Genomic DNA, 21,231 nt, shown 5'->3' with positions numbered 1-21,231 from the left:
TTCACAACCATCTGTAAGTCTAGTTCCAGAGGATCCAACACCCACTTCAGATCTCTGAGAGCACCAGGCACATAGGTGATGCGTAGGCACACATGCAGACAAAATACCCATGGATCTAAAAGTAAACTTCATAACATATGACCACTCAAGTGCCTGCGAGAAACAGAAAGCAGGAAGCCCTGTTGTAACATGAGCAGGATTCAGCCTCCTCCTCCCTCAGACTTGACACAGGGTAGACAAAAAGCAAGGGTGAAGTTAAACTCCAGACAGAGTGGAAAGAGACATCAATAAGAGAGACTGGATGGTTACCTCTGACCTGTCAGCTTTAACTGTCCTAGTAACACCCAACAGACAGCTACTAAAGCTATACTCACAGCATAGGCAAAGGAGAAGAGAAAAAAAGTAGCCCAGCTACTTTAAACAGCCTTCCCTATACACTCAGTGAGCAAGTTGCCAAGGCACAGGGACCTCCCCTTTACTGCTGGCCCCTCCCTCTTGCAGCTCTTAGAAATGCCTGTCTTAGCCTGTTACTCCGAGATGCTCATTACACACTACAAGGTAAGGATTCCCAAGCACACTTCACTAGCACAGTGTTCTGGCCAGCAGCGGCTTCAGTCTTCCCAGTCACCCGGCATCTCCATCCTTCATTCATTGCATAGAACACAAGCCATGTGCTGAAGCTTGCAAGTCAAGTTCAAAGTGCTTCCCAGGAAATGAAGAGAAGGCAAGAAATTCACAGCAGCAACTCCACCAGGTGCCCTGTTATACCATGATTTCACCTGACAATCACAGCAACTCTGCCAGGCGGGCACTGCTGCTCTTATTTTCTAGGGGAGGGAAGGGAGAGACTCAAGAAGCTAAGCAGCTTACCTAAGCACAGGAATTGGCATAGCATAGATTTAAACCCAGGGTTTCAAATATCAACAGTGGGTTTTGGTTTGTGGGTATTCTCTCTCTCTCTGTTTCTCTGTCTCTCTGTCTCTCTCTCTTTCTCTCTCTCTGCCCCCCACCTTACAGACAGAAAGACAGACACACACACCTTCTAAACTGCTTCTCGTTCATTTCTACCTCAGAGCATCTTGAGCTGTATCCCTTGTCATTAGGGCTCACACCCTCGATTCTGACTCTGGCTTTGTCCTCTGACTAACCCTGTCCTTCTATGTTCAGGGTCTTCTTCTGCTGTCAGAGTTTCTTCACCTGAAGTGTGCCCACATCTGCCTGCAGTCACCTCTGTTACATTCTTCTCTTTCCTTGTTGTCTATGTTCAAAGTTTCCCTTCATTCAGTGTGAATTTCACATTCATTCAACATTAAATAGCCAATGAGCTACCTATCACATCATGAGGCCTTGAGAAAACACACTCAAGTCCTACACCTACAGAGAGCAGACTGTCATGGATTCATCAGTAGTATGGCATATTACTTGGGGTTAGCAAAAAGAACAAAGAGAGGTACCCGACCAAGCTGGGAAGACCCAGAAAGACCTGGGAAAACAGTTGGTAGTAAAAGACTCCCCTAACTCAGCTACTCAGGAATGACTTGTCACAATAAAAGTTTTCCTACGAAAATGTGGAAGTCGGGGCTAGTAAGATGGAGGGCCTGGTGAGGAAAGGAATTTGCCATTAAGCCTGATAACCACAGATTGTTCTCCAGAGCCTGCATGATTGAAAAGGGGAAATCGTCTCCTGGAAGTTGCCCTGGACCTTCACACATGCCCTATGCTGTGCATAACTCCTCACACTCCCCCCAAATGTAAAACTTTCAACATGTACATTACTACATAAAACATGGCAGATATCACTGTAGAAAACTTGACCGAATATTCTAGAAAGTTTAGATTTTAAAACGTGAAGCGTAACTTTCTCAGCATTGTCTCACCTGCCACCTCCTCTCATTCCCTGAGAGGTTTTCAGAGCTCCCTGACATGACAAGGATGTGATATTTTTCAACATCAGTTCCCTACTTTTTCCACAGTAATGGAACCCTTGGTTTTTAACCTAGTCCATAGGTGTCTAGAATAAAAACAACAAACAACAACAACAACAACAACACCCACTTCTTGATGATAGATAGAGCTAGATGTGGTCAGGAGAAGTTCTGGCCAAGTGAATATGAGTATCATATGACATCTTACAGGGACTCCCTTTACAGGAAGACCCTTCCCTTGCTTCCCCTCCCCACAGCTGCACACACGCAACTCAGCTGGTGCTCTATCACCATGGAGCTTGATGAGGCCAAGTCCACACTTCCAGCACCGCAGAAGGGAGAACAAAAGAGCCAGGATCCCTTCTCTTTGTGCAGCAGAACCTCCATGCCTACCTCTGCATCCAGGGGACAGAAAGTAAGCTTTTATCTGGCTTCTTCCTGCCGGTCAAACCCAATGTTACAAAGTTGATACAAAGTAAGCAGAAAACAAAATTACTTTTCTCCCCTGTGTATCAGTAGCTTTGTTACTAATTCAGCAGGAACCGAAAGCCAGCCCACAGTCAGAGCAAGACTCAGTGAATTAACTGGGGGCTTGCAGAGTATATGGATCGGAGACCCAGGGCATTCAAATCCATCCCTATCACCCAGTAGTTACACAGCACTGGGCAAACCAGTCATTTCCCAAGCCTCTTCCTCATCTATAAAATGGCAAGAGAATATATCTGGGGGTTGTCATGAGAACAAAATGAATCAGCACCTGCAAACCTCTCAGGACACAGAGGACACACAAGCCTTCACTCAGTAAACTAACTGCACCCACAGTCTTAGGGCCTCAAAACAGGAAGCACCCAGAAATCCTCAGATGTAATATCAGGAGAGATACAGGTGGTAGGAAGCCAATAAATACTTTTAGAACAAATGAATTCTTCAAAAATAAGAAATCAACTTACCTGCAAAAACAATTGCAAATAGCCCCCCAGTTTTTTAATATCTTGTCGCAATTCCTCTTCAAGTCGCGCTGAGCCGCTACAAGGCGGAAAATCATCCAGCCAGTGTTTGAACAAGACCACAAGCTGCTCAAAGGCACACGCAACCTGGATGGTAAGAGCCTGTGCTGCCCGGTCAGAGAACACTTGGAAAGAAGAAGGAAAATTACTGCCAATGGTCTCCAATGAGAGTGCTCACAAACATGGTCGAGAGACACCAGCGGATGCGTCGAGTAATTACTGCAGGTAAGGAGCGAAGGGTAGCGAGCCATCATGGTGGACGTTGGAAGAAGCAGAGGAATTGCTTACCATTATCTTGACTTTCTTCATCCTGTTCTTCATGGGCTTTGGAGATGGCAATCACTCCATTATAAAGTTTAAGAAGGTTATTTATCAGGCTATCGGCTATAGTTTTCTCTTCATCGAAACTCTGTCCAAGGAAATCTATCGATGAGCCAATCAGTTCTTTGCAAATTCCAGGAAGAAATGATTCTGATGAATTTGAATAGATGGTGCTTGGTTTTTCCATTAATCCTGTATCAATGGAAGACAGCCAGCGTAAGCCTAGTTTTTGATCACAATATTTTCAAACAAATGTGTTGATGCAGGTTACTGAAGAATTGATGGCCAGTAATTCACAGGCTATTCCTGTTTTAATGCATTCTTATTTCTATACACCAGGGTGAAAACACAATTCCACACAGGGACCAATAACTTCCCACCACCCACATGAAGCCACAGGCTTAGTGAGGGACCCTTCAGCCTCAATATAAGTAATTAGAGACTTAAAACATCCCACTTAACCTTCTCCCTCCCTGCTGATCTTAAACTGTCATAGAACGGCCTGCCGCTGCTTTCCAAGTGCCACCACTGCCAGTTTCACTTAACTTTTCTATACTTGATAGCAATTAATTTTTCCTAGGGCCTAAGGAAATTAACTCATAAACTGGAGTCCTGGGCAGTGATGAACCGTATAAAAGGCAATGCTGCAAACCTTCAGTTCACAATGGCTTTTCCCAGTGTTGACCCAAGACAGCTAACTATGTATGTTCTCTGAGACGATGTATTCTAAAATTCAACATTATTATTTTAGACCTATAAAATGTAGTTTAAAAATATTATGGTTCTTGAGTTGAGAAGTTACAGACACTCTTTAGATTTCCAAAGGCTGAAAATGTCAAGTCCTGGGTGCAGAAACCCCTCCCCCTTAAGCTCCTTGAATGTTCGTGGAGCATCTCCTTCCTCCCTGCCTCCTCCTTCTCCTCCTCCTCTTCTTCCTTCTTCTTCTTCTTCCCTCCCTCCTTCTTTCTCCCTCCCTCCCTCCCTCCTCTCTTCTTCCCTCCCTCCCCTCTCCTATCTCCTTCCACTGTTTCACTAATGGCCCAGGCTGGCCTTGAACTCATCATCTCTCTGCTGCAGCCTTTGTGTGCCTGCCAAGATTACATGTGACTGCCACCATACCCAGCTCCATCTCTCCCATTGGAAACCTTCACATAAGCAAGGATCTCAGCTCTGGCTTTCCCTTAAAACACTTGTAGAAGACATCTGGCTCTCGGTTGGGGATTTAGCTCAGTGGCAGAGCGCTTGCCTAGCAAGCACAAGGCCCTGGGTTCGGTCCTCAGCTCTGGAAAACATCTGGCTCTCAATGCTGAGTAAATTTTTCCTGTGTGTGTGTGTGTATGTGTGTGGTGTGTGTGTTATGTGGTGTGTGTGTGTTGTGTATGTGGTGTGTATGGTGTGTGGTGTGTGTGTGTTGTGTGGTATGTGTGATGTGGTGTGTGTGTGTTATGTGGTATGTGTGTATTGTGTATGTGGTGTGTATGGTGTGTGTGTTGTGTGGTGTGGTGTGGTGTGTGTGTGTGTGTGTGGTGTGTTATGTGGTGTGTGTGTATTGTGTATGGTGTGTATGTGTTGTGTATGGTGTGTGGTGTGTGGTGTGTGTGTGTGTGCATTGTGTATGGTGTGTGTGTTGTGTGGTATGTGTGGTATGGTGTGTGTGTGTGTGAGCATGTGTGCTCACACTCATGCCTATCATGTGCATGTTTGTGCTCACACCAGTGTACACGTAGCCAGTGGATTACATTAACAAGTCCTAAGAATAATTATCTCCCTTCAAACTAATTTTGAGAGAAGAACAAAACCAAACCTCAATTTCATTGAAGAAGAATTTTTATTCTTTTATTCCTGTTCATATTCCATTAGAACCTTTACCAAATAGATTAATATATTAAATAGTAACTTTCAAGCTTGAAAAAATTAGATTATTTAATTATTTTATGTATCTAATAAGTGCTTTGCCTGCATGAATATCTGTGCACTGTGTGCACACCTGGAATTGGATCTCCTGGGATTGGAGTACGGTTGTGAGCCATCACGTGGGTGCTGGGAATTGAACCTGAGTTCATTAAGAGCAACAAGTGACCTTAACTGCTGAGCTTTTTATAAGCTACACATTATACACCTTAATGCACACTTCTTTATTTTTATACTTTGTTCTTTACACAGGCCTATGGAACCCCCACCTAGATCAACACATGTGACATTTCTACAATCTCTTCACAACAGGTTTCCCTGTCTTAAAGGCATCCCAGCCAACAGGGTCTGATATACATGTAGTAGCATTGGTTCTTGGGAGGCAGACAGACCACATGGTAATGTTCTGCCTTAAATGACAAAATCAAAATGGAACCAGAGTAACCCGCCCCCCACTCTAACCTGCCAGAGGCTCTGTTACAACAGAATAGTTTTGAACTGTTCTTTTTTTTTTATTTTTTAAATTTTTTTATTTTATTTATATGAGTGCACTGTCACTGTCTTCAGACACTCCAGAAGGGGACATCAGATGCCATTACAGATGGTCGTGAGCCACCATGTGGTTGCTGGGAATTGAACTCAGGACCTCTGGAAGAGCAGTCTGTGCTCTTAACCACTGAGCTAGCCCTGAACTGTTCATTTTTATCTCTGGCTTCTTCCGCCCAACTGTTTTGAGGGCTCTTCCAGGTTGTGTGATGGGGTCATTCCTTCTTTTTATCCTTGCTCTGCACTCTGCTATTGGGAGTTAGTGAGTTTGCTTTTGGTTTCTACATTCCACGGATCGTCCTGAGTGGCTCAAAGCGAAGCTCCTGCCTCAGCCTCCTGAGCACTGGAGCTACAGGTACTCACTAGTGCACTAAGTTACCGGCAACTTTTAAACCTGAATTACTACAGGTAACCGCATGGTGTAACATCCCCTCTAAGGTAAATTAATATAAGGACAAGTGGCCCAAGAGAATTACTCAGGGGGATTCTTCCTATAAGCTTTGCTTTAAGTATTTTTCTTTTCTTTTTTATCTTCTTATGCTAATGGCATTTTGCAGGGTCTTGAGCATAGCAAGACAGTCCCCTACCGCTAAGCTGTGAAACATTTTCTTCAGTTAGAATAATTACTGGAGCAGGTGCTCAGGGCTGCATTGTGTGTCCAGAATGCTCGAGAACCTAAGTTCAATCCCCAACATTCCATTTCCTTCCACCAGTATCCCCCACCACACACACACACACACACACACACACACACACACACCCCCTAACTCTGCCCCTGTCCAACACATGTCCACAGACTCTTGAGCCATCAGCTAGTCTTTTAGAAGGCCTTACTCATGCAAGCATCACACACATGCCCTCTGTTATTTCCTTTTCACACACATCACAGTGTATAATAAGTACTCTGACATAGTTTGGTTTTTTTTTTTTTAATCAGAGGGAATGTCATTCATATATATTTCTTTCTCTCTCTCTTTTTTTTTTTTTTGGTTTTGGTTTCTTGAGACAGAGTTTCTCTGTGTAGCCCTGGCGGTCCTGCAACTTGCTCTGTAGACTAGGCTATCCTCAAAACTTATAGAGACCTGCCTGCCTCTGCCTCCTAGAGTGCTGGACTTAAAGATGTATGCTACCACATCCAGCTTGGACACATTATCTAAACATATTTTCCCATTTGAATTAGTCACTCAACCAACAAGCCAGAGAACAGACACTTACAAACAGAAAGGCCATCCAGTTCACACCCTCATTTTATAAAGGAAACACAGCTGCTAAAAAATAAACTGATTTCCACAACTGCCCACGGACAGGGGACTGGGACAAGCTGACCAGCCTTACCTGATGTGTGTGAAGGATGCATACTCTGAATCGGATGAATGTCATGCAGACAACCGGAGACTCTCCTGTTCTTCATCAAGCTTCTGCTCCTGAACCAAAGACAAACCCTGAGATCAGCTACTACTCCTCACAGGAGTGTTAAGAATGCTGTCAGCAGTGTAGAAACACATAATCCCAGCACTTAGAAGGCTGACGTAAGACAGAGAGTTTGAGGCTAGCACGGCCCACATGAGACCCAGTGTTAGGGCAAGCAGTATCCTTACACAGGGGTGAATGTGTGCTCTTCCCAACAGGACTAACTCATTTCAATCTCGAGCCAGAGTCTTCTTATGTGAAAGCACCACCCTAATACAGTCTGAAACTGGCTAAGTATTTCCTGGTGCCCTACCCCTGAGGCTCCCGGCATTTGCCCAAAGGGAAGAGCTGAGAGAGCCCTACAAGGGCAGAGGGTGCTTCAGGAGTCTAGGCCGTGGAGTTGGCAAGGCCTCCTGGAACAGTGACCCTGAAGCATGGCTATAGGTTAGCCGAGCATGGGAAGAACCAAGCTCAGCGTTGAGCGACTACTTTCCACGAAGTATGGGGGAGACGGCAAGAACTATGGCTGGGGGAAGTGCTAGCTTGACTTATCTAGGGGAGGCATTTAAACATGGAAACTGTCTAGGTAAAAAAGCATTGAAGTGACCCCCTGTGGCAGACAAGTCTGAGAAAGCAGTACCCACCTAGAAGTGCCACAGCCTTGCCCTCGGCCCAGAAAACAGTCCCTTCCTGTAAGTTTCTAAACTCCAAGTCTAGCTCACCATGGGATGGAAACTCCTGAGCAGTGACCTAGATACAGGCGACCCTTCGGTGTCTTCCTAATCAGACTTTCTACTACTGTTGACTCGCCAAAGGAAAATACTATTTCTTGAAGAGTATACTCACAAAAGCTTAAGTGTTTCAAACATAAATCCCCCTGTAAATTCTTACAAAAAGAAATGAAACCGCAGAAATATGACCGAAGATAAAGGGAAACAACTATCAATTTCTAAGTATTTCTTTTTCTGGAGATAAAAAGAAAAGTAAGTTAAGCTAGGAAGAGTATTGTTCTTGCCCCACTGTCATGTTAAACAGTGTTTAAACAAGGAGATGCTTGCCGCATTCCTTTCAAAGAGTTTTCACTCACGCTGAGAGAACAATTCACTTTTACCAGTCAACACTCGGTATGATTTACAGGCAGCAGGAGCAGCCTGTTTTATTGCAGAGCCCCTGTGGTCCAGCAGCGCCAACAGCAGCTCTATAATCTGTCAGCATTTCCATTACCTGCAGGCACTCTCAGAGTTTGTAACTCTGTCATAAACATTCTCACAAGGCTGAAGCTTCATGCACAAGGTCTCAGACTAAGAGCAACTCACTTTAAAAAATACGCTATCATTGAATTACAGAAGTTCTCGAAGTATCATTGCCACATAAAACACCTGACTTCTTTCTTTTTGGTTTCTCTGTGTAGCCCCCGCTGTCCTGGAACTCACTTTCTAGAGCAGGCTGACCTCAAACTCACAGACATCCACCGGCCTCTGTCTCACAAGTCCTGGGACTAGAGGCACGTGCCACCACGTGTGGCCTGAAAAACCTAGTTTCAAAATCTTGCAAAATATGAAAGGGGATTTTGGTTTTAGGGTCACATTTTAAACTTCTTCCTTTCTTACCTGGTAACCCAAACTTCAGCAGACATAGGATGAAATCACCAACATTCAAAGGACTAAAGATTAGCGCTCACAGACTCACACTCATATTGTGATCCATGATGTATGTATGTATGTATGTATGTATGTATGTATGTATGTATTATGTAATAAGCTTGAAGCTTACACGTGTTTATAATGAACTGTCTTCTTCCTGTTAAGAAGGTAGTAATCCTAGAACCCAAGAGGTTTCATACATCACCCTCCAGTTTGTTGGTCTGGCTGAAATTCTGGGAGGTCATTATCGCTCTAGGTTGACCGACTTCTCTCAAGCCCCATACATCCAGTTGCATCAGGGATCACCCCTATCACGTCAGTAGCACAGCCCAGTAGTATGCATGTCTGATCCTTAAGTCAGATCACCTGTAGACACCTTTGTTTACTAGCGCTGGATCAGCAATTATATCTTCTTTGTATTTAACATTTAAAAGATTATTTTCTCAGTGTGGAAGATTGAATGCATAGCACCTCCCGATGCTGGATGAGAGCTTTATCTCTGAGATGCACCAGAGGCCTGAGATTTAATTTTACAGTATGTTACTGTTCAACAGCAGTCTGAGCAACCATTACTGAGCACCAGAGAACAGGCTTGCACGGGTCACCCCCAGCCCTTGGAACAACCCTGAAGCATCATGGCATGCTGAAACCAGAGGTGACCGGGGCAGCCACGATGGCGGCTGCTCTGTGAGGAACCAACACTGGACTTGTGTAGTCCTTGCCCCCACTCCGATATTAGGGTTCGTGACCTTTCCCCACAACTACCACAGAGGGATGGGGATACACGTGCTTCCTACACTAAAGCAGCCCAGGGTCTGTGTGGAGACTCTGTGCTGCGTGCTTCGCTCACAACATTCTGGTGACATCACAGCAGTTTCTTACTAGACTCTAGATTAACATAATGTAGCAAATATGACAGAAGTGATGGATTGTTGGTGAAAGGCAGTTTTATCTCTGATGACAAAAGTAAGCTTAAAACAAACATGTGCAAGACTTCTTGAAGCTTGACCAGCAGAAAAAGTTTAAAACAGAACATGATCTGCAACAGAAGGAGATAAAACTTATAAAGTTTCCTAGAAGGGGTCTGGAGAGATGGCTTCGCAGTTAGGGGTGGCTGCAGCTTGTCTGACGGTCTGCTGTGCTAACCACCAGGACCAAAGCAGCCTGGGGGAGCAAAGGGCTTAAAAATGTATTCTTCCTTACTACTGCTCCTCACTGAGGACCAGGCCATAGAGAAGTGCTGCTTACCGGCCTTCTCAGCCTGCTTTCTTCTGGCACTCAGGACCACTAGTGTAGGTGTAATACTACCCACACTGAGCCAGGCCCTCCCACATCAATCATCAATCAAAAAGAAAAAATAAAATACCACAAGCCTGCCCATAGCCCAGCGATGTGGGGACATTTTTTCCAGTTGGGGTTTCCTATTCCAAAATGACTCTAGGTTGTATCAAGCTGACATAAAACTAGCTCTTCCAGAGGATCTGAGTTCAATTCCTAACACATATGCCAGCGAGCTCACACTCACCTATAATTTCAGTTCCAGGGAATCTACCCTGTCATTTAGACCCCACAGCTACCCTCACATGTCTGTCTCTCTGTCTCTGTCTCTCTCTCTCTGTCTGTCTCTCTCTGTCTCTCTCTCTGTCTCTGTCTCTCTCCGTCTCTGTCTGTCTCCGTCTCTGTCTCTCTCTCTGTCTCTCTCTGTCTCTGTCTGTCTCTCTCTCTCTCTCTCTCTGTCTCTCTGTCTCTCTCTCTCTCTCTCTCACACACACACACACACAAACAAATTTAAATTTGAGCAGAAGAATGGATGTTCCTCTGTCATGAGCACTGGGGACAATACTTGCTTCCACAGTCAGGAAAATCGGGAGCTGTGCATTCAACCAAACTGGCCTGAGTGCCAACTCATTCTATTATTAGCTCCATGACTTTGGGCAAGTTATCTGATCTCAATCTTTTTGAAGGTCTGATCTATTCACTTGTAGAATGTGTGGTCATAAGAACATCTACTTCAGAGGCCTGTGCTGAGTACTGAGTGACACTGTCTTAGCAAGTATCCAATACATGCTCTGTTTGTGTGTGTGTTTGAGACAGGGTCTCTCTATATAGCCCTGGTTGTCATGGAACTTTCTGTGTAGACCAGAGGCTTTGATCCCTCAGAGATCCTCTTGGCTTTGCCTTCTGAGTGTTGCCACTATGCCGAGCTTGTTTGGTGTTTAAGACAGGACCTTGCCCAGTGGTAGCACATGCCTTTAGTCCCAGCACTCAAGACAAGCAGATTTCTGAGTTCGAGGCCAGCCTGGTCTACACAGAGAAACCTGTCTTGATAACTCCCTTATTCCACCCCCCAAAAAGGACAGACCCCTACTATGCTGCCTACGGTGCTCTCAAACTCATGCTCTTCTTGGCTCAATTTTCTCCAGCTGGGATCCAAGGCATGCACGTCCCATGTCACTAGACTCCATAAGTGTTCTTGACAAAAGGGCAATGCCCCTGTGGCTGGGGCAATGCTACTGATGTTCACACCTTGAAAGCTCCCTCAGTCAACACTCGCCTAAACAATACTTAACATCTTGTGGAGATCTCAGTCATCACAGCCAACAAGATGATCCATCTCAAACACACTGCTTTCCCCAGCTTAAAACCAGGAACAACCCTGAGCTTTTCACTGCCTTGACCCCAGTCACCAAGTCCTATTGATTCTACATCTCAAATGTGTGTAAAATCGTGTCCTCTTTTCTTTCTCAGTGCCTGGTTCAGGAGGACAGGGAGGGTTTTATCACATGAATTCCTCAGGACATGTCCAATAGTAGCCGTCATAGAAATATTTGGTTTTGGTAACAACAAAACAAAACTAAAGAGCTAGACGTTGCGGGCCAGAGTCTTTCCATACCATTTGCTTCTGCATTCTAATCAAAGAACAGATAGGCTTTCCATGACAGCATCTACCTACTACGGATGTTTTTGTATCTGGTTTAACCGACAGTACCTGTCATGTACAGATGTTCTGTATCACACAGATTCACTCTTTTGCGGTGCTCATACTAACTTGACTGCATTTAAACACGTGTAACTTACAATGAAATATCATAGGTTATATTCTTGAGATGCTAAAAGCAATACTATTGCTTTTTTATATAGGAAATTAGATTTATGCTATTCTAGGTTGCTCTTAAAACTAGTATGAAAAATACTGAACATTTTTGGTTATACAGAAACTGATAAACAATGTAATACTCTATGCACCATAATTTGACCAGTGACATTAATGTCACTTATATTTCTGGGTCCCATTACAAACATACTATGACAGTAAATCTCTCAAGATAATTTTATATATGTCATAAAATATTATGTAAATCTGTAACTTATCTACTTGCACCTACACACGGAACAAGAAAAGCAATTATAAACGACTTACCTCCTTCTAGAGAGGGAAGAAACTGGTGTGCTTGTAATGTCCGGTTCCCACTCATCTTCAGGGTCACAAAAGACATCCTCACCCCTGGTACCACTGTTACTCTGAAGAAAAGAAAAAAATAGCCTTCTCATTAAACATGAGTGGAAAATGTTTTACAATTTAGTAAAAAAAGAAAAAAAGCTTAAATGATTTTATTATTTTAAAATATAAAACTAAGGACCTACTGAGTCAACTAACCTGGGCCCATGGGGCTCACAGAGGCTGAACCACCAACCAAAGAGCATGCCTAGGCTGGACCTGGCTCCCTGCACATCTGTGTCTTCTCGTGGGTTCCCTAACGAGTGGAGTGTGGGGCTATCTCTACCTCGGTTGCTTCTCTTCCCTTTCCCCTTGCTGGACAGCCTGGTTGGGCCTCAGTGGGAGAGGATGACTCCTGCTGTGACTGGATATCCCTGGGTGGGTACCCAAGGTGAGGGGGGTTCCCTTTCACTGAAGAGAAGAAGAGGGAGTAGTGGGGGGGGATTTGTGAGGGTGGGACTGGGAGGAGACAGTAGGGGCTGGGCTTGCGGCTGGGATGTAAAGTGAATAAATAAATCCATTAAGGGAAAAAATTATAAAACTAGCAAATTACAGGCTATCTGATTAGTCTTTTGTTTTTGGTTTTTCAAGATAGGGTTTTTCTGTGTATCCCTGGCTGTCCAGGAACCCATTCTGTAGACTGGGGTGGCCCCAAGCTCACAGAGATTCATCTGCTTCTGTCTCCTGAGTTCTGGGATTAAAGATACATGACACCACCACCTGGCTTATCTGATTAGTCTTAACAGATATCATATTATTGACCAAATTAAAAACTAACTATACAAATTATAATAGTAAACACATGTATGCAGATGCCACTATGGAATTAATTATTTCTGTATGCTAACCTATAAACTACTATTTTGAAAAGCTAGCCTAAAAAAATAATCAAAACAGCAACAACAACAAACTGTAATTACACGATACTAGAAATTAAAATAAGTCTCAGAAAAACAACAAAGTATTTAAAAAATTGTAACCTGGACAGGGGAGATGGCTCAGTCAGAAAAACCCTTACCTTGCCATCACAATGTCTGAATTCATTCCTAGAGCCATGTGAAAAATGCGGGGTGAGCTGGTACACATTTATAATCTCAGAGCTGGGTTGCTGGGTCTCCAGCGTCCACAGACTGATCATCTCCAGGACAATACAGCGAGCTCTAGGACAGTGAGGAAAAGCGGACGGTGTCTAAGGTCCAACACCAAGGCTGTCCTCTGGTTTGTGCACACACACACACCAATCACTTCTAGGTTGAATATGCTGATAATAATCTATACATCAGATACTGAAGCACTCTCAATGAAAAGTCTACCTAGATACTACAGAGGTTGATTCAGACAGTACAGCATGTGTAAAGACAAAGTAAACAACTTCAATAAACACTTAAAAGCAGGAAGTCCAACAGTAAGCTATGGAGTTAGGGTTTAGTGTGTGCAATGGCGCAAGAATGGTCAAATACACGCATACTTGTAAAATCAGAAATTATTAACAGAGACGGAAAGGAAAACCACCCACGTGTACCATATAGAGAGAGACACTGTCACCGCTGTGACGTAACACTTTGAGATTTGAGAGATTTGGGATATCTCTCAAGTACACTCTGCAGGGGCTGGAAGGCTGGCTCAGTGGTTAAGAGCACTTGGTGCTCTTGCAGAGGACCTGGGTTTGGATCCCAGCACCTACATGATGGCTCACAACTATCTACAGCTCTAATTCCAGGAGACATGATGCCCACTTCTGAATCCTGAAGGCTCCAGGCATGCATGTGGTATACACGTATACACACAAGCAAAACACACACACACACACACACACACACACACACACACACACACACACACACACACACACACACAAAAAGCAGACACTTTTCTTTCCTGGAACAAACACTGCTTGCTCGTGGTAGAAATTTGTTTGTTTAAAAAAACAAAAACACCAAAGAGGTTCAGGTTTGGTTTGGTGGGTTTCATTTAGAGTTTTTCTAGTGTTCATATTGAGATTGGTTTTCAGCTTTTTCGTTGGTTTTTGGAGGTGGTGGTGGCTTTTGGTCTGTGTGCGTGTGTGTGTGTTCCCTTAGAACGGGGCTTCTCTTTTCTCTGGCACCCTGGAAGTCTGCTCATAAAGTTGACTGGAACCAGTATCTTTTTATCACCTATTTAATCCCCACCCCCACTTCCTGTTCATTCCTTTTAGTTTTTAGGAGCACATTCTCATGTGTTCAGAATTTTGTATTCAGCACAGGCTGGCCGAATTCTCATGTGTTTAGACTTTTCTATTTAGCATAGGCTAGCCCGGAACCACTGATCTGAATTTTCAGCCTCCTAAGTGCTGGGATTACAGGTGGGAGCTATCAAACCTGGCTCTTTCCTACCTTTTTTTTTTTTTTCTTTTCTTTTTTCTTTTTTCTTCTTTTTCAGTTTTGCAACTTTATTTGACATTGACAGGTTAGTCTCACCCACACTGACTGTAGATTTTTGAATGTGGTAACAGGCACGTAAATTACCAGTGTGTAGAGCTTGTTTGACAAATCCTCATTACATTTTCTGCACAAATGTACTCGGATGCAATACAGAACGTTCCTTATTTCTTTGGTCCAGCCGGCTTTATTGAGCCTTGTGTCAATGCACACATCTGGAGTCCCCACCTTCTTCATTTCTGGATTTCTGAGTGCCCAAGGAGCACACTTCTTGAAGCCCGCTCCATGGATGCTCTGGTGAATGCTCACGGTGCACTGTTGGGTCACCACCGTGCTGACGGCAGAATGGCCCTTCTTCTCGACACCCTTCTTGGAGTGAGCCATTCTGCCAGAACCAAGTTGGAAAAGGCCTCTATTTTTGTATTTGTTGTTTTTGAATCTACTTCATTATAAACTTTTAAAATTATTACATGGTTGTTCTTCCAGTGATTCAGCTTTTATGATTTATCTTTTCCTAGAATGTCTTTCCTTTCTAGAAGTCTCACAGGAAAGACTCTAAGGCAACATACCATAGACACTTCCATGTTTACTGCTGGAATATTTACATTATTGCAATAACCAGGAGATGGAAACTAGCCTAGATGTCCATCAGAAGATGAATGTATAAAGAAAACGTGGCGCGCGCGCACACACACACACACACGCACGCACGCACCACAATGGAATTTTATACATCTGTCAAGAACACTGAAATCATAACAGCCAGAAATAAACGGAACTGGAAATCATTATGTTAACAAAATAAATCAAGAAAGACAATGACATTTAGCTGTTTTCGCTTGTATATGGAAGCTAGGTTTGCAATTATGTGAGCGTGCATGTTTACATGTGTAGAACGGGATCATGAGAAGGGAGGAAGGGAAAGGGATGGAACCCAGGTGAGGGAAGGGCCAGCCACAGGGAAACCAGGGACAAAATGAAGAGATGAGAATGAGAGCCAGGTATAGGAATACATGTGTGCAAGTGCTGCGGTGAACTATTAATTTGTCATTAGTTATATTTCATTAATTAGTGTACTAATTAGCACACGATTCTGTAAGCAACCTAAGAATACAAACACACAAACGAACGGGACATCAGGGTGGCTCAGCAGTTTGGGCATTTGCTCGAAAGCTCCAGGACCCACGTGGAGGAAAGGGAGAAGAGGGAGAATCAACCCTCCAAGCTGTCCTCTGATCTGTACACTCAGCCTCTGTGTATCTGTCTGTCTGTCTTATAGACACACAAATGAATACAATAAATATAAAAACAACATAACATTCTATTGACGACAGAACTTTTTACTCATCTTGGTTTTTTGTTTTTGTTTGGTTTTTTTCCCCAAGACAGGGTTTCCCTGTGTAGCCCTGGGTATCCTAGAACTTGCTCTATAGACCATGCTGGCCTCGAACTCACAGAGCTCCCATGCTCTGCCTAATGAATGCCGGAATTAAAGGCAAGCACTACTAATGCCCACCTTGTTATCAATTTAGATACCATTTTTTGTTTTTATTTTTTGAGACAGCATCTCATATAGCTTAGGTTAGCCCTGCATGTGGCTAAGAATACCCCCATTGGGTTCCTGAGTGCTAAGATTACAATAAATGCCCAGCTCCTTAGAATCACATGTCTCTTCAAGTCTCCAAGATCTAATTCATTAGTGACTCCTTTTTTTCTCACAAGGATTTCTTTACTTGCTTTTTTTTTTTTTTTTGTCTTATAATCTAGACTGAGCTAATTATCTTCACTTTTGATTAAGTAATTCACAAATTAAAGCTATGACAATACCGTCTAGGCTTTAAAATATAATATTTTATTAATATTTTGAGCATTTTCTTAGTACTATAGAATATAATTCTAACAGTCACATAATTTGAACATGGGATATCTGAAAAATATTAATACTAAAATTTAATACTTTAAGTAATAACAATATAGAGGAAAATAACTTTAAGTTCATGTTCTTCAAAACACCATAATAAATTTTTCTTAAAAAAGCAAAACAAAACAAAGAGAGATGGCTCCAGTGGTTAAGAGTCCTGAGTTCAATTCCCAGCAAACACATGGTGGCTCACAACCATCTGTAATGGGATTTGATGCCCTCTTCTGTGTGTCTGAAGACAGCTACAGTGTGCCCATATACATAAAAAATAAATAAATCTTTTTTAAAAAGTCCTCATACCTTTAATCTTAGCAGGAGGATCTCTGTGTATTTCAGGACAGCCAGGGTTCCCTAGAGAGACCTTGTCTCAAAAAACCAGAAAGTATTTACTTATGTATGTATGCTTGTGCGTGTGTGCGTGGGGCAAGTAGGACAGTGAGCCATGGAGGCCAGGGCTTTGGGTACTTCTGGAGCTGGAGTTACAGGTGGCTGTGAACTGCCAGATGTGGGTAGTGGGAAGAGAGCTTGGGTCCTCTGCAAGAACAATATGAGTTCTTAACCACTGAGGCATTTCTCCTGCCTCAACTTTTATTTGATTCAAAGATGTACCTTCAAATAAAAACATAGAGGACTGAACAGTAAACATTCTGAACAAAAGTACATTTAAACACAAATAAAAAAGTGTAGTTTCGGAGCCTTCAAAACCCAAGAGGCAGGGGGATCAGGAGTTTGAGGTCATCTTTAGCCACATAAAAGTTCAAGCCCACTCTGTGCTCTGTGAGATTCTATCTCACAGCAGAATGAAAGCAATAAAAGGGTCACACAGAGCCAGAGAAATGGGCTCAGCCAGTTAGATGTTCCCTAAGCAAGTGTTAGGACCTAAATCTGTATGGTCAACACTGGGTACATGGGTGTATGTCTGCATTCTCAGCACAGAGGAAGACAGCCAGATTCCTGGGACTCAACAGTTAACCACCTTAGCAGAACTGATGAGCTCCAGGCTCAGTGACAGACTCTTTTCCCCAAAATAAGCTGGAGAGTGATCAAGGAAGACACCCAACATCAAAGTCTAGTATCCACCCACACAGCTTCATCTATGTGCAATTACACACTTACACACACACACACACACACACACACACACACACACACACACACACACACACACAAGACCACACCAGGAAAAAGATCACATAATCAAAACAAAAAACAAAATCAGAACCACTTATTAACAAAATACATAGACCACTTAACAGAAAGTGCAGCCAGGCTGGTGATGCGTGCCTTTACCCCCCAGCACTCGAGGCAGAGGCAGAGGTAGAGAGGCAGAGAGAGAGGCAGAGGCAGAGAGGCAGAGAGACAGAGAGGCAGAGAGGCAGAGGTAGAGAGGCAGAGGTAGAGAGGCAGAGAGGCAGAGAGAGAGGCAGAGGCAGAGAGGCAGAGAGAGAGAGAGAGGCAGAGAGGCAGAGGTAGAGAGGCAGAGAGAGAGGCAGAGAGGCAGAGGTAGAGAGGCAGAGGCAGAGAGGCAGAGGCAGAGAGGCAGAGGCAGAGAGGCAGAGGCAGAGAGGCAGAGGCAGAGAGGCAGAGAGACAGAGAGGCAGAGAGACAGAGAGGCAGAGAGACAGAGAGGCAGAGGTAGAGAGGCAGAGAGAGAGGCAGAGAGGCAGAGAGAGAGGCAGAGGCAGAGAGGTAGAGAGACAGAGAGGCAGAGAGGCAGAGAGAGAGGCAGAGGCAGAGAGGCAGAGAAGCAGAGAGGCAGAGGCAGAGAGACAGAGGCAGAGAGGCAGAGGCAGAGAGGCAGAGAGGCAGAGAGGCAGAGAGGCAGAGAGGCAGAGGTAGAGAGAGAGGCAGAGAGGCAGAGGCAGAGAGGCAGAGGCAGAGAGGCAGAGAGGCAGAGGTAGAGAGGCAGAGAGAGAGGCAGAGAGGCAGAGGCAGAGAGGCAGAGGCAGAGAGGCAGAGAGAGAGGCAGAGAGGCAGAGAGGCAGAGAGAGAGGCAGAGAGAGAGGCAGAGAGAGAGGCAGAGAGGCAGAGAGGCAGAGAGGCAGAGGCAGGCGAGTCTTTGAATCTGAGGCCAGCCTGGTCCACACAGTGAACTTCAGGGCAGCCAGTGGGAGGGAAGGAAGTTGTGCCTGGGAAAACTAAAAGAAGTCAAGGGATACTTTACCAAGAAGAAACAAAGTTAAACCCTGGCTTCACTGTTACTAAAAGAAAAGCCAAGCAAGTTCCTTAACATTACTTTGTGACAATACTTAGAGCAAGCAACAATGCACAACAAACAAAACTCTCAGATTTTGTTACTGTTTTTTTGAAAATATAAGGCAAGAAAAGAGATGTTAAAAATAACAGAAAGATGGTTTTAACTGTGATTAATGAAAGCAACAATCAGTAATACCCAGAACTATCTTCCCTGCAGCTTAAAGGCCAAGCTGGTAAAGCCCACGGTAACAACAGACTCAGCCGTGAATGGCTGCCATGCTTGATCTGTGTTGACAGAAACCAGTGCACCACCACAGACATGCACGAGGAAAGCAGATTCACACAGGCAGCTGTTAATGCTGGGGTCTCAGTGACTGAAGGATATCCTCTGATTTAGCAACAATATGTCACCTCTATATTTTGGGAGGGGTGGAGAGCCTGACAGGGGTTCATATAAACCAGTCTGGCCTCAAACTCACTAGTAATCCAGGTGGGCCTTGGACTCATCATTCTGTCTCTGCATCTCAGGTTAGTGCTGTGCTCAGAGGCATGCATGACCATACCCAGCTGCGTGTTTAAGAGTTTATAGAGGGGCTAAAAACACTGGCTGCTCTTTTAGAGAATATGGATTCCATTTTCGCGGCCCACACGGTAGCTCACAACCCCTTGTAACTCCAATTCTAGGGGATCTGACACCCTTTTCTGGCCTCTGAGGGTGTGAGGCACACATGCTGTGCACACAGACAATAGACATTCATGCAGGCAAAACATGCGTATGTTTTTTTTTTTAATGTTACAGATTTTAAATCACAAACCTCATAAAGGTCTTTCATCGCTGCAAGTTTAGATTCAAACTTTTCCAGATTCCAGAAAGTTGAGATCCCAAGCTGGAGGTTGCGCACTCGAACAGAAGGATCAGAACGACCTTTGTCTGATGCATCATGTCTGGAGAGAAATAAAAATGCTTACCCTAAAACACATAAACACCCAATGGGGCTCTTAGCGGCAAAGAGCATGTTCTGCTCTTCCAGGAGACTCAAGTTTGGTTTCAAGCACTCGAACTGTCTGGTTCACAAGCACCTGTAACTCCAGTTCAAGGGGCCCTGACACTCTCTTTTGGCCTCCAATAGCTACTGTGTACACATGGTACACATAAATCAAGCAGTTACACATGCATATACAGTATACATAAATAAATCATTTTTTAAAAATTGTGATGCGAGACTGGGTGGTGTGGCTTGGTGACACAGCACATGCAGAGCAGTCGTGAGGCTATGGATCCAGTCTCTAGACCCATGAACATAAAATAAAAATGGAAGGTGAGTGAACAAAATTTCAACTCAAGGGCTGGAGAGAGGGCTCAGCGGTTAAGAGCACCGACTGCTCTTCCAGAGGTCCTGAGTTCAATTCCCAGCAACCACATGGTGGCTCATCTGTAATGGGATCCGATGTCCTCTTCTGGTGTGTCTGAAGACAGCTACAGTGTACTTATATATAATACATGAATAAATCTTAAAAAAAAACATTTCAACTCAAAAGAAAACCCAGTAGACTCTTAAAAATGAAACCCTAAAGCCGCAGTTTTCAGGGAGTCTGATATCTGTTCTTTCCTAGACAGAGACTACTACACAGACTTCAGAGAAACTTGGATTTAAAAAAAAAAAAAATATATATATATATATATATATATATATATATATATATATGAGAAGTACAGGTCAACAAATGTGAAAGCTACTCACCTGCCAAACACATAGTGCTTTTTAAATTTGTCACTGATGGCATTGGCTTCCTGGATCATCGTGGAGAGCTTCATGGAGCTCCAGTTTGGCTGAACTAACAAGAACCACACAGATTAGAGCCGAAATGCATGTCTGCCCTCAGCATCTCTCACCAGTTAGGGCTATCCCACTCTACATCTCTCACCAGTTAGGGCTATCCCACTCTACTGACATTAGGGGCTGGAGACGTGGCTCAGTGGCTGAGTGCTCCGGCTGTTCTTTCTGAGGACCCAGGTTTGATTCCCAGCACCCATGCCTTAGCTCACAACCATCTGCAACTCTGGATCTCTAAGGATTTGATGCCCTCTCCTGGCCTCTGTGGGTACCAGCCATGCACGTGGTGCACAGACATACATGTAGGCAGAAAAGTAAAATAATGTTAACATTTTTTAAATGACATTAAACAGATGTTTTTAATCCTGTATCACAAGAGAAGAGCAATGTATGAGTAATTTTCTTTTTTCAATTCTTAAAAGTCAAGATGGTCTTTACATCAAGTGGGTTGTCGTGTATGTGGTGGAATGGTATAAAGCAGAGAAAAAGGATACTGGAAGAGAGGACACCTACTACCCTTCCCTTAAAAGTCAAGATGGTCTTTACATCAAGTGGGTTGTCGTGTATGTGGTGGAATGGTATAAAGCAGAGAAAAAGGAT

General features: G+C 43.9%; 1 protein-coding gene across 3 annotated transcripts in view; it reads right to left on the bottom strand.

The window, feature by feature from the left end:
- Positions 1 to 21,231, bottom strand: part of Kif14 (kinesin family member 14) — a 63,530-nt gene that overhangs the window by 9,051 nt on the left and 33,248 nt on the right. For all 3 annotated transcript variants that reach the window (XM_087581220.1, XM_087581219.1, NM_001427233.1), the window contains 6 exons: positions 20,539 to 20,632; positions 19,612 to 19,741; positions 12,185 to 12,285; positions 7,046 to 7,134; positions 3,221 to 3,445; positions 2,876 to 3,057 (listed from right to left, as the gene is read on the bottom strand). In XM_087581220.1, the coding sequence (XP_087437346.1) occupies positions 2,876 to 3,057; positions 3,221 to 3,445; positions 7,046 to 7,134; positions 12,185 to 12,285; positions 19,612 to 19,741; positions 20,539 to 20,632 (821 nt within the window). The remainder of the gene's footprint in view (positions 1 to 2,875; positions 3,058 to 3,220; positions 3,446 to 7,045; positions 7,135 to 12,184; positions 12,286 to 19,611; positions 19,742 to 20,538; positions 20,633 to 21,231) is intronic.

Source organism: Rattus norvegicus, chromosome 13 (assembly GCF_021556685.1).
Source record: "Rattus norvegicus strain SHRSP/BbbUtx chromosome 13, alternate assembly SHRSP_T2T, whole genome shotgun sequence".
Taxonomy (NCBI): Eukaryota; Metazoa; Chordata; class Mammalia; order Rodentia; family Muridae; genus Rattus; species Rattus norvegicus.
This window is presented reverse-complemented; position numbering and strand designations above follow the sequence as displayed.